The sequence below is a fragment of the Argopecten irradians genome, chromosome 10 (genome assembly GCF_041381155.1).
Source record: "Argopecten irradians isolate NY chromosome 10, Ai_NY, whole genome shotgun sequence".
In the NCBI taxonomy this organism is placed as follows: domain Eukaryota; kingdom Metazoa; phylum Mollusca; class Bivalvia; order Pectinida; family Pectinidae; genus Argopecten; species Argopecten irradians.
The window spans coordinates 9,112,168-9,135,908 of record NC_091143.1 but is presented as its reverse complement, the minus strand read 5'-3'; the positions used below and the strand labels follow the sequence as shown (position 1 = coordinate 9,135,908).

The 23,741-nt window shown below is 38.3% G+C and overlaps 1 protein-coding gene across 1 annotated transcript in view; it reads right to left on the bottom strand.

Moving 5' to 3' along the window:
* Positions 1 to 23,053, bottom strand: part of LOC138333052 (uncharacterized) — a 30,378-nt gene extending 7,325 nt beyond the window's left edge. Inside the window, exon 1 of the mRNA XM_069281160.1 lies at positions 22,944 to 23,053. Within this exon, the coding sequence (XP_069137261.1) occupies positions 22,944 to 22,959 (16 nt within the window). The 5' untranslated portion in view covers positions 22,960 to 23,053. The remainder of the gene's footprint in view (positions 1 to 22,943) is intronic.
* Between the last annotated feature and the right edge of the window lie 688 nt (positions 23,054 to 23,741).

Below are 23,741 nucleotides of genomic sequence, written 5' to 3'. Positions count from 1 at the left end.
TGACCGGGTAAGTTACAGTGAGATAACACTATAATGTGACCGGTAAGTTACAGTGAGATAACACTATAATGTGACCTGGTAAGTTACAGTGAGATAACACTATAATGTGACCGGTAAGTTACAGTGAGATAACACTATAATGTGACCGGTAAGTTACAGTGAGATAACACTATAATGTGACCGGGTAAGTTACAGTGAGATAACATTATAATGTGACCGGGTAAGTTACAGTGAGATAACACTATAATGTGACCGGGTAAGTTACAGTGAGATAACACTATAATGTGACCGGTAAGTTACAGTGAGATAACACTATAATGTGACCGGGTAAGTTACAGTGAGATAACACTATAATGTGACCGGGTAAGTTACAGTGAGATAACACTATAATGTGACCGGGTAAGTTACAGTGAGATAACACTATAATGTGGCCGGGTAAGTTACAGTGAGATAACACTATAATGTGGCCGGGTAAGTTACAGTGAGATAACACTATAATGTGACCGGGTAAGTTACAGTGAGATAACACTATAATGTGACCGGGTAAGTTACAGTGAGATAACACTATAATGTGACCGGGTAAGTTACAGTGAGATAACACTATAATGTGACCGGGTAAGTTACAGTGAGATAACACTATAATGTGACCGGGTAAGTTACAGTGAGATAACACTATAATGTGACCGGGTAAGTTACAGTGAGATAACACTATAATGTGACCGGGTAAGTTACAGTGAGATAACACTATAATGTGACCGGGTAAGTTACAGTGAGATAACACTATAATGTGACCGGGTAAGTTACAGTGAGATAACACTATAATGTGACCGGGTAAGTTACAGTGAGATAACACTATAATATGACCGGTAAGTTACAGTGAGATAACACTATAATGTGACCGGTAAGTTACAGTGAGATAACACTATAATGTGACCGGGTAAGTTACAGTGAGATAACACTATAATGTGACCGGGTAAGTTACAGTGAGATAACACTATAATGTGACCGGGTAAGTTACAGTGAGATAACACTATAATGTGACCGGGTAAGTTACAGTGAGATAACACTATAATGTGACCGGTAAGTTACAGTGAGATAACACTATAATGTGACCGGGTAAGTTACAGTGAGATAACACTATAATGTGACCGGGTAAGTTACAGTGAGATAACACATATAATGTGACCGGTAAGTTACAGTGAGATAACACTATAATGTGGCCGGGTAAGTTACAGTGAGATAACACTATAATGTGGCCGGGTAAGTTACAGTGAGATAACACTATAATGTGACCGGGTAAGTTACAGTGAGATAACACTATAATATGACCGGTAAGTTACAGTGAGATAACACTATAATGTGGCCGGGTAAGTTACAGTGAGATAACACTATAATGTGACCGGGTAAGTTACAGTGAGATAACACTATAATGTGACCGGGTAAGTTACAGTGAGATAACACTATAATGTGACCGGGTAAGTTACAGTGAGATAACACTATAATGTGACCGGGTAAGTTACAGTGAGATAACACTATAATATGACCGGTAAGTTACAGTGAAATAACACTATAATGTGACCGGGTAAGTTACAGTGAGATAACACTATAATGTGACCGGGTAAGTTACAGTGAGATAACACTATAATGTGACCGGGTAAGTTACAGTGAGATAACACTATAATGTGACCGGGTAAGTTACAGTGAGATAACACTATAATGTGACCGGGTAAGTTACAGTGAGATAACACTATAATGTGACCGGGTAAGTTACAGTGAGATAACACTATAATGTGACCGGGTAAGTTACAGTGAGATAACACTATAATATGACCGGTAAGTTACAGTGAGATAACACTATAATGTGACCGGGTAAGTTACAGTGAGATAACACTATAATGTGACCGGTAAGTTACAGTGAGATAACACTATAATGTGACCGGGTAAGTTACAGTGAGATAACACTATAATGTGACCGGGTAAAGTTACAGTGAGATAACACTATAATGTGGCCGGGTAAGTTACAGTGAGATAACACTATAATGTGACCGGGTAAGTTACAGTGAGATAACACTATAATGTGACCGGGTAAGTTACAGTGAGATAACACTATAATGTGACCGGGTAAGTTACAGTGAGATAACACTATAATGTGACCGGGTAAGTTACAGTGAGATAACACTATAATGTGACCGGGTAAGTTACAGTGAGATAACACTATAATGTGACCGGGTAAGTTACAGTGAGATAACACTATAATGTGGCCGGGTAAATTACAGTGAGATAACACTATAATGTGGCCGGGTAAGTTACAGTGAGATAACATTATAATGTGACCGGGTAAGTTACAGTGAGATAACACTATAATGTGACGGGTAAGTTACAGTGAGATAACACTATAATGTGACCGGGTAAGTTACAGTGAGATAACACTATAATGTGACCGGGTAAGTTACAGTGAGATAACACTATAATGTGACCGGGTAAGTTACAGTGAGATAACACTATAATGTGACCGGGTAAGTTACAGTGAGATAACACTATAATGTGACCGGGTAAGTTACAGTGAGATAACACTATAATGTGACCGGGTAAGTTACAGTGAGATAACACTATAATGTGACCGGGTAAGTTACAGTGAGATAACACTATAATGTGACCGGGTAAGTTACAGTGAGATAACACTATAATGTGGCCGGGTAAGTTACAGTGAGATAACATTATAATGTGACCGGGTAAGTTACAGTGAGATAACACTATAATGTGACCGGGTAAGTTACAGTGAGATAACACTATAATGTGACCGGGTAAGTTACAGTGAGATAACACTATAATGTGACCGGGTAAGTTACAGTGAGATAACACTATAATGTGACCGGGTAAGTTACAGTGAGATAACACTATAATGTGACCGGTAAGTTACAGTGAGATAACACTATAATGTGGACCGGGTAAGTTACAGTGAGATAACACTATAATGTGACCGGGTAAGTTACAGTGAGATAACACTATAATGTGACCGTAAGTTACAGTGAGATAACACTATAATGTGACCGGGTAAGTTACAGTGAGATAACATTATAATGTGGCCGGGTAAGTTACAGTGAGATAACACTATAATGTGACCGGGTAAGTTACAGTGAGATAACACTATAATGTGACCGGGTAAGTTACAGTGAGATAACACTATAATGTGACCGGGTAAGTTACAGTGAGATAACACTATAATGTGACCGGGTAAGTTACAGTGAGATAACACTATAATGTGACCGGGTAAGTTACAGTGAGATAACACTATAATGTGACCGGGTAAGTTACAGTGAGATAACACTATAATGTGACCGGGTAAGTTACAGTGAGATAACATTATAATGTGGCCGGGTAAGTTACAGTGAGATAACACTATAATGTGACCGGGTAAGTTACAGTGAGATAACACTATAATGTGACCGGGTAAGTTACAGTGAGATAACACTATAATGTGACCGGGTAAGATACAGTGAGATAACACTATAATGTGACCGAGTAAGTTACAGTGAGATAACACTATAATATGACCGGTAAGTTACAGTGAGATAACACTATAATGTGACCGGTAAGTTACAGTGAGATAACACTATAATGTGACCGGGTAAGTTACAGTGAGATAACACTATAATGTGACCGGGTAAGTTACAGTGAGATAACACTATAATATGACCGGTAAGTTACAGTGAGATAACACTATAATGTGACCGGGTAAGTTACAGTGAGATAACACTATAATGTGACCGGGTAAGTTACAGTGAGATAACACTATAATGTGACCGGGTAAGTTACAGTGAGATAACACTATAATGTGACCGGGTAAGTTACAGTGAGATAACACTATAATGTGACCGGGTAAGTTACAGTGAGATAACACTATAATGTGACCGGGTAAGTTACAGTGAGATAACACTATAATGTGGCCGGGTAAGTTACAGTGAGATAACACTATAATGTGACCGGTAAGTTACAGTGAGATAACACTATAATGTGACCGGGTAAGTTACAGTGAGATAACACTATAATGTGACCGGGTAAGTTACAGTGAGATAACACTATAATGTGACCGGTAAGTTACAGTGAGATAACACTATAATGTGACCGGGTAAGTTACAGTGAGATAACACTATAATGTGACCGGGTAAGTTACAGTGAGATAACACTATAATGTGACCGGGTAAGTTACAGTGAGATAACATTATAATGTGACCGGGTAAGTTACAGTGAGATAACACTATAATGTGACCGGGTAAGTTACAGTGAGATAACACTATAATGTGACCGGGTAAGTTACAGTGAGATAACACTATAATGTGGCCGGGTAAGTTACAGTGAGATAACATTATAATGTGACCGGGTAAGTTACAGTGAGATAACACTATAATGTGACTGGGTAAGTTACAGTGAGATAACACTATAATGTGGCCGGGTAAATTACAGTGAGATAACACTATAATGTGGCCGGGTAAGTTACAGTGAGATAACACTATAATGTGACCGGGTAAGTTACAGTGAGATAACACTATAATGTGACCGGGTAAGTTACAGTGAGATAAACTATAATGTGACCGGGTAAGTTACAGTGAGATAACATTATAATGTGACCGGGTAAGTTACAGTGAGATAACACTATAATGTGACCGGGTAAGTTACAGTGAGATAACACTATAATGTGACCGGGTAAGTTACAGTGAGATAACACTATAATGTGACCGGGTAAGTTACAGTGAGATAACACTATAATGTGACCGGGTAAGTTACAGTGAGATAACACTATAATGTGACCGGGTAAGTTACAGTGAGATAACACTATAATGTGACCGGGTAAGTTACAGTGAGATAACACTATAATGTGACCGGGTAAGTTACAGTGAGATAACACTATAATGTGACCGGGTAAGTTACAGTGAGATAACACTATAATGTGACCGGGTAAGTTACAGTGAGATAACACTATAATGTGACCGGGTAAGTTACAGTGAGATAACACTATAATGTGACCGGGTAAGTTACAGTGAGATAACACTATAATATGACCGGTAAGTTACAGTGAGATAACACTATAATGTGACCGGGTAAGTTACAGTGAGATAACACTATAATGTGACCGGGTAAGTTACAGTGAGATAACACTATAATGTGACCGGGTAAGTTACAGTGAGATAACACTATAATGTGACCGGGTAAGTTACAGTGAGATAACATTATAATGTGACCGGGTAAGTTACAGTGAGATAACACTATAATGTGACCGGGTAAGTTACAGTGAGATAACACTATAATGTGGCCGGGTAAGTTACAGTGAGATAACACTATAATGTGACCGGGTAAGTTACAGTGAGATAACACTATAATGTGACCGGGTAAGTTACAGTGAGATAACACTATAATGTGACCGGGTAAGTTACAGTGAGATAACACTATAATGTGACCGGGTAAGTTACAGTGAGATAACACTATAATGTGACCGGGTAAGTTACAGTGAGATAACATTATAATGTGGCCGGGTAAGTTACAGTGAGATAACACTATAATGTGACCGGGTAAGTTACAGTGAGATAACACTATAATGTGACCGGGTAAGTTACAGTGAGATAACACTATAATGTGACCGGGTAAGTTACAGTGAGATAACACTATAATGTGACCGGGTAAGTTACAGTGAGATAACACTATAATGTGACCGGGTAAGTTACAGTGAGATAACACTATAATGTGACCGGGTAAGTTACAGTGAGATAACACTATAATATGACCGGGTAAGTTACAGTGAGATAACACTATAATGTGACCGGGTAAGTTACAGTGAGATAACACTATAATGTGACCGGGTAAGTTACAGTGAGATAACACTATAATGTGACCGGGTAAGTTACAGTGAGATAACACTATAATATGACCGGTAAGTTACAGTGAGATAACACTATAATGTGACCGGGTAAGTTACAGTGAGATAACACTATAATATGACCGGTAAGTTACAGTGAGATAACACTATAATGTGACCGGGTAAGTTACAGTGAGATAACACTATAATGTGGCCGGGTAAGTTACAGTGAGATAACACTATAATGTGACTGGGTAAGTTACAGTGAGATAACACTATAATGTGGCCGGGTAAGTTACAGTGAGATAACACTATAATGTGACCGGGTAAGTTACAGTGAGATAACACTATAATGTGACCGGGTAAGTTACAGTGAGATAACACTATAATGTGACCGGGTAAGTTACAGTGAGATAACACTATAATGTGACCGGGTAAGTTACAGTGAGATAACACTATAATGTGACCGGGTAAGTTACAGTGAGATAACACTATAATGTGACCGGGTAAGTTACAGTGAGATAACACTATAATGTGACCGGGTAAGTTACAGTGAGATAACACTATAATGTGACCGAGTAAGTTACAGTGAGATAACACTATAATGTGGCCGGGTAAGTTACAGTGAGATAACACTATAATGTGACCGGGTAAGTTACAGTGAGATAACACTATAATGTGACCGGTAAGTTACAGTGAGATAACACTATAATGTGACCGGGTAAGTTACAGTGAGATAACACTATAATGTGACCGGGTAAGTTACAGTGAGATAACACTATAATGTGACCGGGTAAGTTACAGTGAGATAACACTATAATGTGACCGGGTAAGTTACAGTGAGATAACACTATAATGTGACCGGGTAAGTTACAGTGAGATAACACTATAATGTGACCGGGTAAGTTACAGTGAGATAACACTATAATGTGACCGGGTAAGTTACAGTGAGATAACACTATAATGTGACCGGGTAAGTTACAGTGAGATAACACTATAATGTGACCGGTAAGTTACAGTGAGATAACACTATAATGTGACCGGGTAAGTTACAGTGAGATAACACTATAATGTGACCGGGTAAGTTACAGTGAGATAACACTATAATGTGACCGGGTAAGTTACAGTGAGATAACACTATAATGTGACCGGGTAAGTTACAGTGAGATAACACTATAATGTGACCGGGTAAGTTACAGTGAGATAACACTATAAAGTGAGATAAATATAATGTGCCGGGTAAGTTACAGTGAGATAACACTATAATGTGACCGGGTAAGTTACAGTGAGATAACACTATAATGTGACCGGGTAAGTTACAGTGAGATAACACTATAATGTGACCGGGTAAGTTACAGTGAGATAACACCTATAATGTGACTGGGTAAGTTACAGTGAGATAACACTATAATGTGACCGGGTAAGTTACAGTGAGATAACACTATAATGTGACCGGGTAAGTTACAGTGAGATAACACTATAATGTGACCGGGTAAGTTACAGTGAGATAACACTATAATGTGACCGGGTAAGTTACAGTGAGATAACACTATAATGTGACCGGGTAAGTTACAGTGAGATAACACTATAATGTGACCGGTAAGTTACAGTGAGATAACACTATAATGTGACCGGGTAAGTTACAGTGAGATAACACTATAATGTGACCGGGTAAGTTACAGTGAGATAACACTATAATGTGGCCGGGTAAGTTACAGTGAGATAACATTATAATGTGGCCGGGTAAGTTACAGTGAGATAACACTATAATGTGACCGGGTAAGTTACAGTGAGATAACACTATAATGTGGCCGGGTAAGTTACAGTGAGATAACACTATAATGTGACCGGTAAGTTACAGTGAGATAACACTATAATGTGACCGGGTAAGTTACAGTGAGATAACACTATAATGTGACCGGGTAAGTTACAGTGAGATAACACTATAATGTGACCGGGTAAGTTACAGTGAGATAACACTATAATGTGACCGGGTAAGTTACAGTGAGATAACACTATAATGTGACCGGGTAAGTTACAGTGAGATAACACTATAATGTGACCGGGTAAGTTACAGTGAGATAACACTATAATATGACCGGTAAGTTACAGTGAGATAACACTATAATGTGACCGGGTAAGTTACAGTGAGATAACACTATAATGTGACCGGGTAAGTTACAGTGAGATAACACTATAATGTGACCGGGTAAGTTACAGTGAGATAACACTATAATGTGACCGGGTAAGTTACAGTGAGATAACACTATAATGTGACCGGGTAAGTTACAGTGAGATAACACTATAATGTGACCGGGTAAGTTACAGTGAGATAACACTATAATGTGACCGGGTAAGTTACAGTGAGATAACACTATAATGTGGCCGGGTAAGTTACAGTGAGATAACACTATAATGTGACCGGGTAAGTTACAGTGAGATAACACTATAATGTGACGGTAGTTACAGTGAGATAACACTATAATGTGACCGGTAAGTTACAGTGAGATAACACTATAATGTGACCGGGTAAGTTACAGTGAGATAACACTATAATGTGACCGGGTAAGTTACAGTGAGATAACACTATAATGTGACCGGGTAAGTTACAGTGAGATAACACTATAATGTGACCGGGTAAGTTACAGTGAGATAACACTATAATGTGACCGGGTAAGTTACAGTGAGATAACACTATAATGTGACCGGGTAAGTTACAGTGAGATAACACTATAATGTGACCGGGTAAGTTACAGTGAGATAACACTATAATGTGACCGGGTAAGTTACAGTGAGATAACACTATAATGTGACCGGGTAAGTTACAGTGAGATAACACTATAATGTGACCGGGTAAGTTACAGTGAGATAACACTATAATGTGACCGGGTAAGTTACAGTGAGATAACACTATAATGTGACCGGGTAAGTTACAGTGAGATAACACTATAATGTGACCGGGTAAGTTACAGTGAGATAACACTATAATGTGACCGGGTAAGTTACAGTGAGATAACACTATAATGTGACCGGGTAAGTTACAGTGAGATAACACTATAATGTGGCCGGGTAAGTTACAGTGAGATAACACTATAATGTGACCGGGTAAGTTACAGTGAGATAACACTATAATGTGACCGGGTAAGTTACAGTGAGATAACACTATAATGTGACCGGGTAAGTTACAGTGAGATAACACTATAATGTGACCGGGTAAGTTACAGTGAGATAACACTATAATGTGACCGGTAAGTTACAGTGAGATAACACTATAATGTGACCGGGTAAGTTACAGTGAGATAACATTATAATGTGGCCGGGTAAGTTACAGTGAGATAACACTATAATGTGACCGGGTAAGTTACAGTGATATAACACTATAATGTGACTGGGTAAGTTACAGTGAGATAACACTATAATGTGACCGGTAAGTTACAGTGAGATAACATTATAATGTGGCCGGGTAAGTTACAGTGAAATAACATTATAATGTGGCCGGGTAAATTACAGTGAGATAACACTATAATGTGGCCGGGTAAGTTACAGTGAGATAACACTATAATGTGGCCGGGTAAGTTACAGTGAGATAACACTATAATGTGACCGGGTAAGTTACAGTGAGATAACACTATAATGTGACCGGTAAGTTACAGTGAGATAACACTATAATGTGACCGGGTAAGTTACAGTGAGATAACACTATAATGTGACTGGGTAAGTTACAGTGAGATAACACTATAATGTGACCGGGTAAGTTACAGTGAGATAACACTATAATGTGACCGGGTAAGTTACAGTGAGATAACACTATAATGTGACCGGGTAAGTTACAGTGAGATAACACTATAATGTGACCGGGTAAGTTACAGTGAGATAACACTATAATGTGACCGGGTAAGTTACAGTGAGATAACACTATAATGTGACCGGGTAAGTTACAGTGAGATAACACTATAATGTGACCGGGTAAGTTACAGTGAGATAACACTATAATGTGACCGGGTAAGTTACAGTGAGATAACACTATAATGTGACCGGGTAAGTTACAGTGAGATAACACTATAATGTGACCGGGTAAGTTACAGTGAGATAACACTATAATGTGGCCGGGTAAGTTACAGTGAGATAACACTATAATGTGACCGGGTAAGTTACAGTGAGATAACACTATAATGTGACCGGGTAAGTTACAGTGAGATAACACTATAATGTGACCGGGTAAGTTACAGTGAGATAACACTATAATGTGACCGGGTAAGTTACAGTGAGATAACATTATAATGTGGCCGGGTAAGTTACAGTGAGATAACACTATAATGTGACCGGGTAAGTTACAGTGAGATAACATTATAATGTGGCCGGGTAAGTTACAGTGAGATAACACTATAATGTGACCGGGTAAGTTACAGTGAGATAACACTATAATGTGACCGGGTAAGTTACAGTGAGATAACACTATAATGTGACCGGGTAAGTTACAGTGAGATAACACTATAATGTGACCGGTAAGTTACAGTGAGATAACACTATAATGTGACCGGGTAAGTTACAGTGAGATAACACTATAATGTGGCCGGGTAAGTTACAGTGAGATAACATTATAATGTGACCGGGTAAGTTACAGTGAGATAACATTATAATGTGACCGGTAAGTTACAGTGAGATAAGACTATAATGTGACTGGGTAAGTTACAGTGAGATAACACTATAATGTGGCCGGGTAAGTTACAGTGAGATAACACTATAATGTGACCGGGTAAGTTACAGTGAGATAAAACTATAATGTGACCGGTAAGTTACAGTGAGATAACACTATAATGTGACTGGGTAAGTTACAGTGAGATAACACTATAATATGACCGGTAAGTTACAGTGAGATAACATTATAATGTGACCGGGTAAATTACAGTGAGATAACATTATAATGTGACCGAGTAAGTTACAGTGAGATAACACTATAATGTGACTGGGTAAGTTACAGTGAGATAACATTATAATGTGGCCGGGTAAGTTACAGTGAGATAACACTATAATGTGACCGGGTAAGTTACAGTGAGATAACACTATAATGTGACCGGGTAAGTTACAGTGAGATAACACTATAATGTGACCGGGTAAGTTACAGTGAGATAACATTATAATGTGGCCGGGTAAGTTACAGTGAGATAACATTATAATGTGACCGGGTAAGTTACAGTGAGATAACACTATAATGTGGCCGGGTAAGTTACAGTGAGATAACACTATAATGTGACCGGGTAAGTTACAGTGAGATAACACTATAATGTGACCGGGTAAGTTACAGTGAGATAACACTATAATGTGACCGGGTAAGTTACAGTGAGATAACACTATAATGTGACCGGGTAAGTTACAGTGAGATAACACTATAATGTGACCGGGTAAGTTACAGTGAGATAACACTATAATGTGGCCGGTAAGTTACAGTGAGATAACACTATAATGTGACCGGGTAAGTTACAGTGAGATAACACTATAATGTGACCGGGTAAGTTACAGTGAGATAACACTATAATGTGACCGGTAAGTTACAGTGAGATAACACTATAATGTGACCGGGTAAGTTACAGTGAGATAACACTATAATGTGACCGGGTAAGTTACAGTGAGATAACACTATAATGTGACCGGGTAAGTTACAGTGAGATAACACTATAATGTGACCGGTAAGTTACAGTGAGATAACACTATAATGTGACCGGGTAAGTTACAGTGAGATAACACTATAATGTGACCGGGTAAGTTACAGTGAGATAACACTATAATGTGACCGGGTAAGTTACAGTGAGATAACATTATAATGTGCGGGTAAGTTACAGTGAGATAACACTATAATGTGACCGGGTAAGTTACAGTGAGATAACATTATAATGTGGCCGGGTAAGTTACAGTGAGATAACACTATAATGTGACCGGGTAAGTTACAGTGAGATAACACTATAATGTGACCGGGTAAGTTACAGTGAGATAACACTATAATGTGACCGGGTAAGTTACAGTGAGATAACACTATAATGTGACCGGGTAAGTTACAGTGAGATAACACATATAATATGACCGGTAAGTTACAGTGAGATAACACTATAATGTGACCGGGTAAGTTACAGTGAGATAACACTATAATGTGACCGGGTAAGTTACAGTGAGATAACACTATAATGTGACCGGGTAAGTTACAGTGAGATAACACTATAATGTGACCGGGTAAGTTACAGTGAGATAACAATAAGACGAGTTACAGGAGTAACACTATAATGTGACCGGGTAAGTTACAGTGAGATAACACTATAATGTGACCGGGTAAGTTACAGTGAGATAACACTATAATGTGACCGGGTAAGTTACAGTGAGATAACACTATAATGTGACCGGGTAAGTTACAGTGAGATAACACTATAATGTGACCGGGTAAGTTACAGTGAGATAACACTATAATGTGACCGGGTAAGTTACAGTGAGATAACACTATAATGTGACCGGGTAAGTTACAGTGAGATAACACTATAATGTGACCGGGTAAGTTACAGTGAGATAACACTATAATGTGACCGGTAAGTTACAGTGAGATAACACTATAATGTGACCGGGTAAGTTACAGTGAGATAACACTATAATGTGGCCGGGTAAGTTACAGTGAGATAACACTATAATGTGACCGGGTAAGTTACAGTGAGATAACACTATAATGTGACCGGGTAAGTTACAGTGAGATAACACTATAATGTGACCGGGTAAGTTACAGTGAGATAACACTATAATGTGACCGGGTAAGTTACAGTGAGATAACACTATAATGTGACCGGGTAAGTTACAGTGAGATAACACTATAATGTGGCCGGGTAAGTTACAGTGAGATAACACTATAATGTGACCGGGTAAGTTACAGTGAGATAACACTATAAATGTGACCGGGTAAGTTACAGTGAGATAACATTATAATGTGGCCGGGTAAGTTACAGTGAGATAACACTATAATGTGACCGGGTAAGTTACAGTGAGATAACACTATAATGTGACCGGTAAGTTACAGTGAGATAACACTATAATAATGTGACCGGGTAAGTTACAGTGAGATAACACTATAATGTGACCGGGTAAGTTACAGTGAGATAACACTATAATGTGACCGGGTAAGTTACAGTGAGATAACACTATAATATGACCGGTAAGTTACAGTGAGATAACACTATAATGTGACCGGGTAAGTTACAGTGAGATAACACTATAATGTGACCGGGTAAGTTACAGTGAGATAACACTATAATGTGACCGGGTAAGTTACAGTGAGATAACACTATAATGTGAACCGGGTAAGTTACAGTGAGATAACACTATAATGTGACCGGGTAAGTTACAGTGAGATAACACTATAATGTGACCGGGTAAGTTACAGTGAGATAACACTATAATGTGGCCGGGTAAGTTACAGTGAGATAACACTATAATGTGACCGGGTAAGTTACAGTGAGATAACACTATAATATGACCGGTAAGTTACAGTGAGATAACACTATAATGTGACCGGGTAAGTTACAGTGAGATAACACTATAATGTGACCGGGTAAGTTACAGTGAGATAACACTATAATGTGACCGGGTAAGTTACAGTGAGATAACACTATAATGTGACCGGGTAAGTTACAGTGAGATAACACTATAATGTGACCGGGTAAGTTACAGTGAGATAACACTATAATGTGACCGGGTAAGTTACAGTGAGATAACACTATAATGTGACCGGGTAAGTTACAGTGAGATAAACACTATAATGTGACCGGGTAAGTTACAGTGAGATAACACTATAATGTGACCGGGTAAGTTACAGTGAGATAACACTATAATGTGACCGGGTAAGTTACAGTGAGATAACACTATAATGTGACCGGGTAAGTTACAGTGAGATAACACTATAATGTGACCGGGTAAGTTACAGTGAGATAACACTATAATGTGACCGGGTAAGTTACAGTGAGATAACACTATAATGTGACCGGTAAGTTACAGTGAGATAACACTATAATGTGACCGGGTAAGTTACAGTGAGATAACACTATAATGTGACCGGGTAAGTTACAGTGAGATAACACTATAATGTGACCGGTAAGTTACAGTGAGATAACACTATAATGTGACCGGGTAAGTTACAGTGAGATAACACTATAATGTGACCGGTAAGTTACAGTGAGATAACACTATAATGTGACCGGGTAAGTTACAGTGAGATAACACACTATAATGTGACCGGGTAAGTTACAGTGAGATAACACTATAATGTGACCGGGTAAGTTACAGTGAGATAACACTATAATGTGACCGGGTAAGTTACAGTGAGATAACACTATAATATGACCGGTAAGTTACAGTGAGATAACACTATAATGTGACCGGGTAAGTTACAGTGAGATAACACTATAATGTGACCGGGTAAGTTACAGTGAGATAACACTATAATGTGACCGGGTAAGTTACAGTGAGATAACACTATAATGTGACCGGTAAGTTACAGTGAGATAACACTATAATGTGACCGGGTAAGTTACAGTGAGATAACACTATAATGTGACCGGTAAGTTACAGTGAGATAACACTATAATGTGACCGGGTAAGTTACAGTGAGATAACACTATAATGTGACCGGGTAAGTTACAGTGAGATAACACTATAATGTGACCGGGTAAGTTACAGTGAGATAACACTATAATGTGACCGGTAAGTTACAGTGAGATAACACTATAATGTGACCGGGGTAAGTTACAGTGAGATAAACACTTATAATGTGACCGGGTAAGTTACAGTGAGATAACACTATAATGTGACCGGGTAAGTTACAGTGAGATAACACTATAATGTGACCGGTAAGTTACAGTGAGATAACACTATAATGTGACCGGGTAAGTTACAGTGAGATAACACTATAATGTGGCCGGGTAAGTTACAGTGAGATAACACTATAATGTGACCGGGGTAAGTTACAGTGAGATAACACACTATAATGTGACCGGTAAGTTACAGTGAGATAACACTATAATGTGACCGGGTAAGTTACAGTGAGATAACACTATAATGTGACCGGGTAAGTTACAGTGAGATAACACTATAATGTGACCGGTAAGTTACAGTGAGATAACACTATAATGTGACCGGGTAAGTTACAGTGAGATAACACTATAATGTGACCGGGTAAGTTACAGTGAGATAACATTATAATGTGACCGGGTAAGTTACAGTGAGATAACACTATAATGTGACCGGTAAGTTACAGTGAGATAACACTATAATGTGACCGGGTAAGTTACAGTGAGATAACACTATAATGTGACCGGGTAAGTTACAGTGAGATAAAACACTATAATGTGACCGGTAAGTTACAGTGAGATAACACTTATAATGTGACCGGGTAAGTTACAGTGAGATAACACTATAATGTGACCGGGTAAGTTACAGTGAGATAACACTATAATGTGACCGGGTAAGTTACAGTGAGATAACACTATAATGTGACCGGGTAAGTTACAGTGAGATAACACTATAATGTGACCGGTAAGTTACAGTGAGATAACACTATAATGTGACCGGGTAAGTTACAGTGAGATAACATAAACTATAATAAAGTGGAACCTGCGGGTAAGTTACAGTGAGATAACACTATAATGTGACCGGTAAGTTACAGTGAGATAACACTATAATGTGACCGGGTAAGTTACAGTGAGATAACACTATAATGTGACCGGTAAGTTACAGTGAGATAACACTATAATGTGACCGGTAAGTTACAGTGAGATAACACTATAATGTGACCGGGTAAGTTACAGTGAGATAACACTATAATGTGACCGGGTAAGTTACAGTGAGATAACACTATAATGTGACCGGGTAAGTTACAGTGAGATAACACTATAATGTGGCCGGGTAAGTTACAGTGAGATAACACTATAATGTGACCGGGTAAGTTACAGTGAGATAACACTATAATGTGACCGGGTAAGTTACAGTGAGATAACACTATAATGTGACCGGGTAAGTTACAGTGAGATAACACTATAATGTGACCGGGTAAGTTACAGTGAGATAACACTATAATGTGACCGGGTAAGTTACAGTGAGATAACACTATAATGTGACCGGGTAAGTTACAGTGAGATAACACTATTAATGTGACCGGGTAAGTTACAGTGAGATAACACTATAATGTGACCGGGTAAGTTACAGTGAGATAACACTATAATGTGACCGGGTAAGTTACAGTGAGATAACACTATAATGTGACCGGGTAAGTTACAGTGAGATAACACTATAATGTGACCGGGTAAGTTACAGTGAGATAACACTATAATGTGACCGGTAAGTTACAGTGAGATAACACTATAATGTGACCGGGTAAGTTACAGTGAGATAACACTATAATGTGGCCGGGTAAGTTACAGTGAGATAACATTATAATGTGACCGGGTAAGTTACAGTGAGATAACACTATAATAGTGTGAGCCGGGTAAGTTACAGTGAGATAACACTATAATGTGGCCGGGTAAGTTACAGTGAGATAACACTATAATGTGACCGGGTAAGTTACAGTGAGATAACACTATAATGTGACCGGTAAGTTACAGTGAGATAACACTATAATGTGGCCGGGTAAGTTACAGTGAGATAACACTATAATGTGACCGGGTAAGTTACAGTGAGATAACACTATAATGTGACCGGGTAAGTTACAGTGAGATAACACTATAATGTGACCGGGTAAGTTACAGTGAGATAACACTATAATGTGACCGGGTAAGTTACAGTGAGATAACACTATAATGTGACTGGGTAAGTTACAGTGAGATAACACTATAATGTGGCCGGGTAAGTTACAGTGAGATAACACTATAATGTGACCGGGTAAGTTACAGTGAGATAACACTATAATGTGACCGGGTAAGTTACAGTGAGATAACACTATAATGTGACCGGTAAGTTACAGTGAGATAACACTATAATGTGGCCGGGTAAGTTACAGTGAGATAACATTATAATGTGGCCGGGTAAGTTACAGTGAGATAAAACTATAATGTGGCCGGTAAGTTACAGTGAGATAACACAATATAATGTGACCGGGTAAGTTACAGTGAGATAACACTATAAATGTGACCGGTAAGTTACAGTGAGATAACACTATAATGTGGGACCGGTAAGTTACAGTGAGATAACACTATAATGTGACCGGGTAAGTTACAGTGAGATAACATTATAATGTGGCCGGGTATAGTTACAGTGAGATAACACTATAATGTGACCGGGTAAGTTACAGTGAGATAACACTATAATGTGACCGGGTAAGTTACAGTGAGATAACACTATAATGTGACCGGGTAAGTTACAGTGAGATAACACTATAATGTGACCGGGTAAGTTACAGTGAGATAACACTATAATGTGACCGGGTAAATTACAGTGAGATAACACTATAATGTGACCGGGTAAGTTACAGTGAGATAACACTAAATATGTGACGGGTAAGTTACAGTGAGATAACACTATAATGTGACCGGGTAAGTTACAGTGAGATAACACTATAATGTGACCGGGTAAGTTACAGTGAGATAACACTATAATGTGACCGGGTAAGTTACAGTGAGATAACACTATAATTGTGGCCGGTAAGTTACAGTGAGATAACACTATAATGTGACCGGGTAAGTTACAGTGAGATAACACTATAATGTGACAAGTTATGAGATAACACATATAATGTGACCGGTAAGTTACAGTGAGATAACACTATAATGTGACCGGGTAAGGTTACAGTGAGATAACACTATAATGTGACCGGGTAAGTTACAGTGAGATAACACTATAATGTGACCGGGTAAGTTACAGTGAGATAACACTATAATGTGACCGGGTAAGTTACAGTGAGATAACACTATAATGTGACCGGTAAGTTACAGTGAGATAACACTATAATGTGACCGGGTAAGTTACAGTGAGATAACAACATAATGTAGATAACACTATAATGTGACCGGTAAGTTACAGTGAGATAAACACTATAATGTGACCGGTTAAGTTACAGTGAGATAACACTAAATACTGTAAAATAACATTTGTAGATAGATTAATTAACGTCCTATTAACAGCCAATGTCAAATAACATAAATTTGGCATCGTGCAGGGTCGTCCAATAGTTGAATTGCGATTATTGACAGCGCAGTATGTCTGTACTTTGTGGAAACCTGTCTACAATTGTAATGTTTTCACATTATGCCGAGTGGCGCTTTAAGTTTGAAGACGAAGGAGATAGTCCCAAACACTAGCTAGAAGAAAGAAGAATCAGTGATTATCCAAAGGACCAAAATTTGTGCCCAACTCGTGCTACAGTGAGTGTAGAGGCTGGTGGAATGCTCGCAACAGCATGGGAGTGGGAGATGAGGACATCAACATCACTCCGCGCAGACATGGGATCCGCTACTATTCCGAATTTGCATATAATTTGCAGGTATTGATTGTGACGTTATGTGTTTCGGAGAAAATTACGTGAATTGCGCTCACAAAATAATGACGTAACAATCGATACATGCCCGCAAGGGAGCTAACTCTGTAATATGCAAAGACGGAATAAGCAGTAGTTGGATAGTCATGGGTGAGCTTATCATTCCATGAGAAACTATGATGAAGGTCATTGAAGGAAGTAGCAAAACTACCGATGGAGGAATGGCAATAGTAGGGAAAGAAGGTGTATACCTATATATAGGTGGATGCAGGGGTTTACACGGTCAATCAGTATGGAGAGCCTTCTCAATGAGCAGATTGAGGGAACCTGATGAAAGCTTCAATTAGGCAGGCAGAGGTTGCTTCCAGGTGGATCTGGAGAAAAGTGAAAAGTGGTTTGGTCACAAGCAACTGTGGTAGTCATGAGGCGAGGGTGGCAGTCAGACAGACATCGCTGTCCAAGGTGATGAAGAGACAGAAGGCAATAACCGACCGGACACTATCAACGGTGGGGCTAATCAACCCAGCCGGAACAGATCATTGAAGAATGAGAAGGAGAACTCCAATGAATAGGGACCGGACCAGCCCAGCATGGGACGTATCAAGAGTTGACTAAAAGGACTTACTTGTTTAAAGTCGGAGACAGGAGATACCGACTGCTCGTGTTTTTCCGTATTGGTTTCAGACAGACTAAATCTCTTCCTCTCTAACCTTCCTGAATATGGTCTTGCTTAGGTTTTGATCTTTTTGTGGTTTTTTATCCGTATTTGTGTTTGTCCATCAGTATCTGTATAGAGAACTTACACTATCCTCGGATTAGGCAGAATATTCAAGACTGATCTTCAGGCGCGGCCGTTCGTTACACAATTCAAGTTGGTTTGGGGGTTAAATGCCGATGGGTGTCCTTGGTGGTGTTCACCTTTCGTATGAGTAATTAGACTTAATTCCTCTGCTGCGAAGTTAATACATTTTTCATACTTTTTACCCTTTTGCCGCCGCCCAGAACTGAGATCTCTCTGTTCCTAGTATCCGGTTATATGTGCTGATTTTTTCCGTGCTCCCGTTGTCTTAGAAGAATTGTGAAAAAAGATGGAAAAAAAAAAGGATCATGTTATAAATCATGCAGAAGAAAGGACAAGAGAGGAGATGAGACAGGATTAGGGATTAAATTGAATGGTTTTTTGAGGTTAGATGATCTAAAATGATTCAGAAAATTTCTTGGTGTCAATTCAATGCCGACGTAGTTAGCCGAGACAGACAAGTAACGTCGTTGCCGTTTGCTTTATATAGAACACCATGTTGACTACCCGTTAACTGCGTTTAACGTCTGTCTGCTGTCCCCCCGGAACTCTTCCGTGGAGAAAGAACGAATGTTCATGAACTTTCCGACTTCTCCGCTCGGCAAAAATCATTACTTCTCTATGGTTTAACAAGTATCGGCTTATACAACAAACGGCTTTACCAATGTTATCAAGGAGCCATTATAAATATAGTTGATATAACCTAATTTCAGCTACATCTACAAAATTCTAACAACTATCAAGGTCCGTAATTTGACTGTTTTGATACCGCTTTAAGTCTTTTGAATATTTACAAGTATCCAAAGCCTTCCTTAAAATCTGTTAAATGCTTTCCTATGGAGAATTTTTAAGTTAAGGGATTTATATTTTCTCACTGGGTGAATATAAAACTTGAATTTCCTCGTTTTTTTTTGGAACGAGACAGCTGGCGAGAGTCTTTATCGGGGAATGCGAGACGTGGAATGTTGATATGAAACTGTGCCCAGTAGGGCAAACGACACACTCATTTTTGTTTATTTAATAATAAAGATTTTTATTATATAGTTGTCTTGATAGTATTCTATAAAGCATATACTGTATTATTACCAAGACACGCTGTCCGATTATATATATCTTTAGTCTGCAAATGCACGTGGTCCAGGGGTGGATATGTGCTCAGGATTTGTCTTCAACAAGGTAGGGGAGGCAACTCCTAAAATATTTATTTTGAGCATTATGCTGAAGAACTTTGATTATTGCGGTAAAATGAAAGTAAAAATATAAGCCTGTTATCTTATCCAATAATCTTATTATGTAGGTCACTCGGTCATTTAAGTCTTAAACAAATCAACTGCACCAGATATACAATATCGTGGGAAATTGTAGCAAAATACTACTTTGTTTTACTGTAATATCAACCCGACATAATCTATGTATCGGAAGTTAGTTGGTGTATACCCAATGATATTAAAGCCACTTGCCTTTCCACGCATGACGGACACATATTTCCAGGTCATATTATGGTGCAGCAAATGATACCACACAGAAACTAACAGTAAATCCTGACATTTCACTAGCCTGAAATCTCATCTTCATTCTTAACCACACAGAAACTAACAGTAAATCCTGACATTTCACTAGCCTGAAATCTCATCTTCATTCTTAACAACACAGAAACTAACAGTAAATCCTGACATTTCACTAGCCTGAAATCTCATCTTCATTCTTAACCACACAGAAACTAACAGTAAATCCTGACATTTCACAAGCCTGAAATCTTATCTTCATTCTTAACCACACAGAAACTAACAGTAAATCCTGACATTTCACTAGCCTGAAATCTCATCTTCATTCTTAACAACACAGAAACTAACAGTAAATCCTGACATTTCACTAGCCTGAAATCTCATCTTCATTCTTAACCACACAGAAACTAACAGTAAATCCTGACATTTCACTAGCCTGAAATCTCATCTTCATTCTTAACCACACAGAAACTAACAGTAAATCCTGACATTTCACTAGCCTGAAATCTCATCTTCATTCTTAACCACACAGAAACTAACAGTAAATCCTGACATTTCACTAGCCTGAAATCTCATCTTCATTCTTAACCACACAGAAACTAACAGTAAATCCTGACATTTCACTAGCCTGAAATCTCATCTTCATTCTTAACCACACAGAAACTAACAGTAAATCCTGACATTTCACTAGCCTGAAATCTCATCTTCATTCTTAACAACACAGAAACTAACAGTAAATCCTGACATTTCACTAGCCTGAAATCTCATCTTCATTCTTAACCACACAGAAACTAACAGTAAATCCTGACATTTCACTAGCCTGAAATCTCATCTTCATTCTTAACCACACAGAAACTAACAGTAAATCCTGACATTTCACTAGCCTGAAATCTCATCTTCATTCTTAACAACACAGAAACTAACAGTAAATCCTGACATTTCACTAGCCTGAAATCTCATCTTCATTCTTAACCACACAGAAACTAACAGTAAATCCTGACATTTCACTAGCCTGAAATCTCATCTTCATTCTTAACCACACAGAAACTAACAGTAAATCCTGACATTTCACTAGCCTGAAATCTCATCTTCATTCTTAACCACTCAGAAACTAACAGTAAATCCTGACATTTCACTAGCCTGAAATCTCATCTTCATTCTAACCACACAGAAACTAACAGTAAATCCTGACATTTCACTAGCCTGAAATCTCATCTTCATTCTTGAAAAATAAAACTATACCAATCCTCACCAAAATAGGACACTTTTTAAACTGTTAAAGTTGTTATTAATATAATATATAGAATATCATACCGATCTACGACTGCAAATGTTAAAAAAATCGCTGAATTTTTTTTTGATATATAACACGATATGTAAAGTCCATAGAAATATTAAAGCACACACGGGCCCCCACTGAACAATATACTAACAGTTTGAAAACTGTTTAAACTAAAAACTTAATCACCATGATAGAAATCCGTTCCCTGGCATTTCCGTCCGGATTGCGAGTTTTCCCGGACTATGGGCGTCCGGATTATCGAGGGTTCAACTGTATACCTAATTAGCCTAATAAGAAATTCTCCTCTGCCACGTGAAACAAAGCATTCCTGATGTGAATATAATTAACATGTAAACATTTATCATACATTCAACGTAAATTGCAATTATGCTAAATTTTACTTAGTGAATGGTAAACCATAAGGTTATACACATCAGTAGCTGTAGAGATTTAATATAATTTTCACTATCAGGAGTGGCCTTTGCTCATTAGGAAATTCTCCCACTGCTGTAGATGTCTGAACGTAGACCCAGAATTGAATGGTGCTAAGGTTTCGATGAGTCATTCTCCATATAACACTCCCATCTGACCTGTCAGAGTCAGTTGTGGAGACGCAACCTTCATCAACCTCTATCATACCACAGGTGTTCGTTTCTAATATAAACATAAGTATAATACTGGGTCAAGGTCTATAACTCGGCCGGCAATATAACAGTACCCAATTTTAGAAAAAGTATGATTATTAACCAACCGTATAGGATATGATAATAGGAATACTCTCAATCGACAGCCAGATAATTTATCTTTAATTTGGTATATGATACAATATATATCATGCCGTATAAATGTCACTAGGTATCCAGAAACATCGGAAAACAGCCAGATTTCAACTGGTCGGACACTGGTGTCCTCCGATAAACACGCCAGGACTCTAATGCGTAGCTCAAAAACCACTGCATGTCAACACTTCAGCGTCATAAGAATAAAAGTTTGGTAGAAAACAAACTTACCGGTTAGTAAATCCATGGATAAATACCATCCATTTGCCTAACGTAGCCCTTTGAAATTTCCGATTGAAAAATTTATGTCTCTAGCCGCCATGTAAGTATGCAGTAGATTTGTTTTGTCGGCGTTGATTGGCTCTCGAAAATTAATTGACCAATCAACGCCGAGAAAACAAATGTACTACACACATATCAACATGACGGCTAGAGACACACATTTTTTCAATTGGAAATTTCAAAAGGCTGTATTGAGCAAATGGATGGTATATAGATAAACACTAACATACCGGTAAGTTTGTTTTTCACCAAACTTTAATTCCTATGAAGCTGAAATGTTGACATGCAGTGGTTTTTGAGCTACCCATTAGAGCCCTGGCGTGTTTATCGGAGGACACCAGTGTCCGACCAGTTGAAATCTGGCCGTTTTCCGATGTTTCTGGATACCTAGTGACATTTATACGGCGTGATTTATATTGTATCATATACCAAATTAAAGATAAATTATCTGGCTGTCGATTGAGAGTATTCCTATTATCATATTCTATACGGTTGGATAATAATCATACTTTTTCTGAAATTGGGTAGTGTTATATGGCCGGCCGAGTTATAGACCTTGACCCAGTATTATACTTATACTTATATTAGAAACGAGCACCTGTGATCATACCAATACATAAAACAGATTCAATATTGTTTTATAATACAATGCGCCGACATAAAACACAATGGACAAATACAACATTTACAAACCCATCTTCAGCAGCACTTTCCCTCAGCTCTTGAACTTCTGACACAATCCTCAAC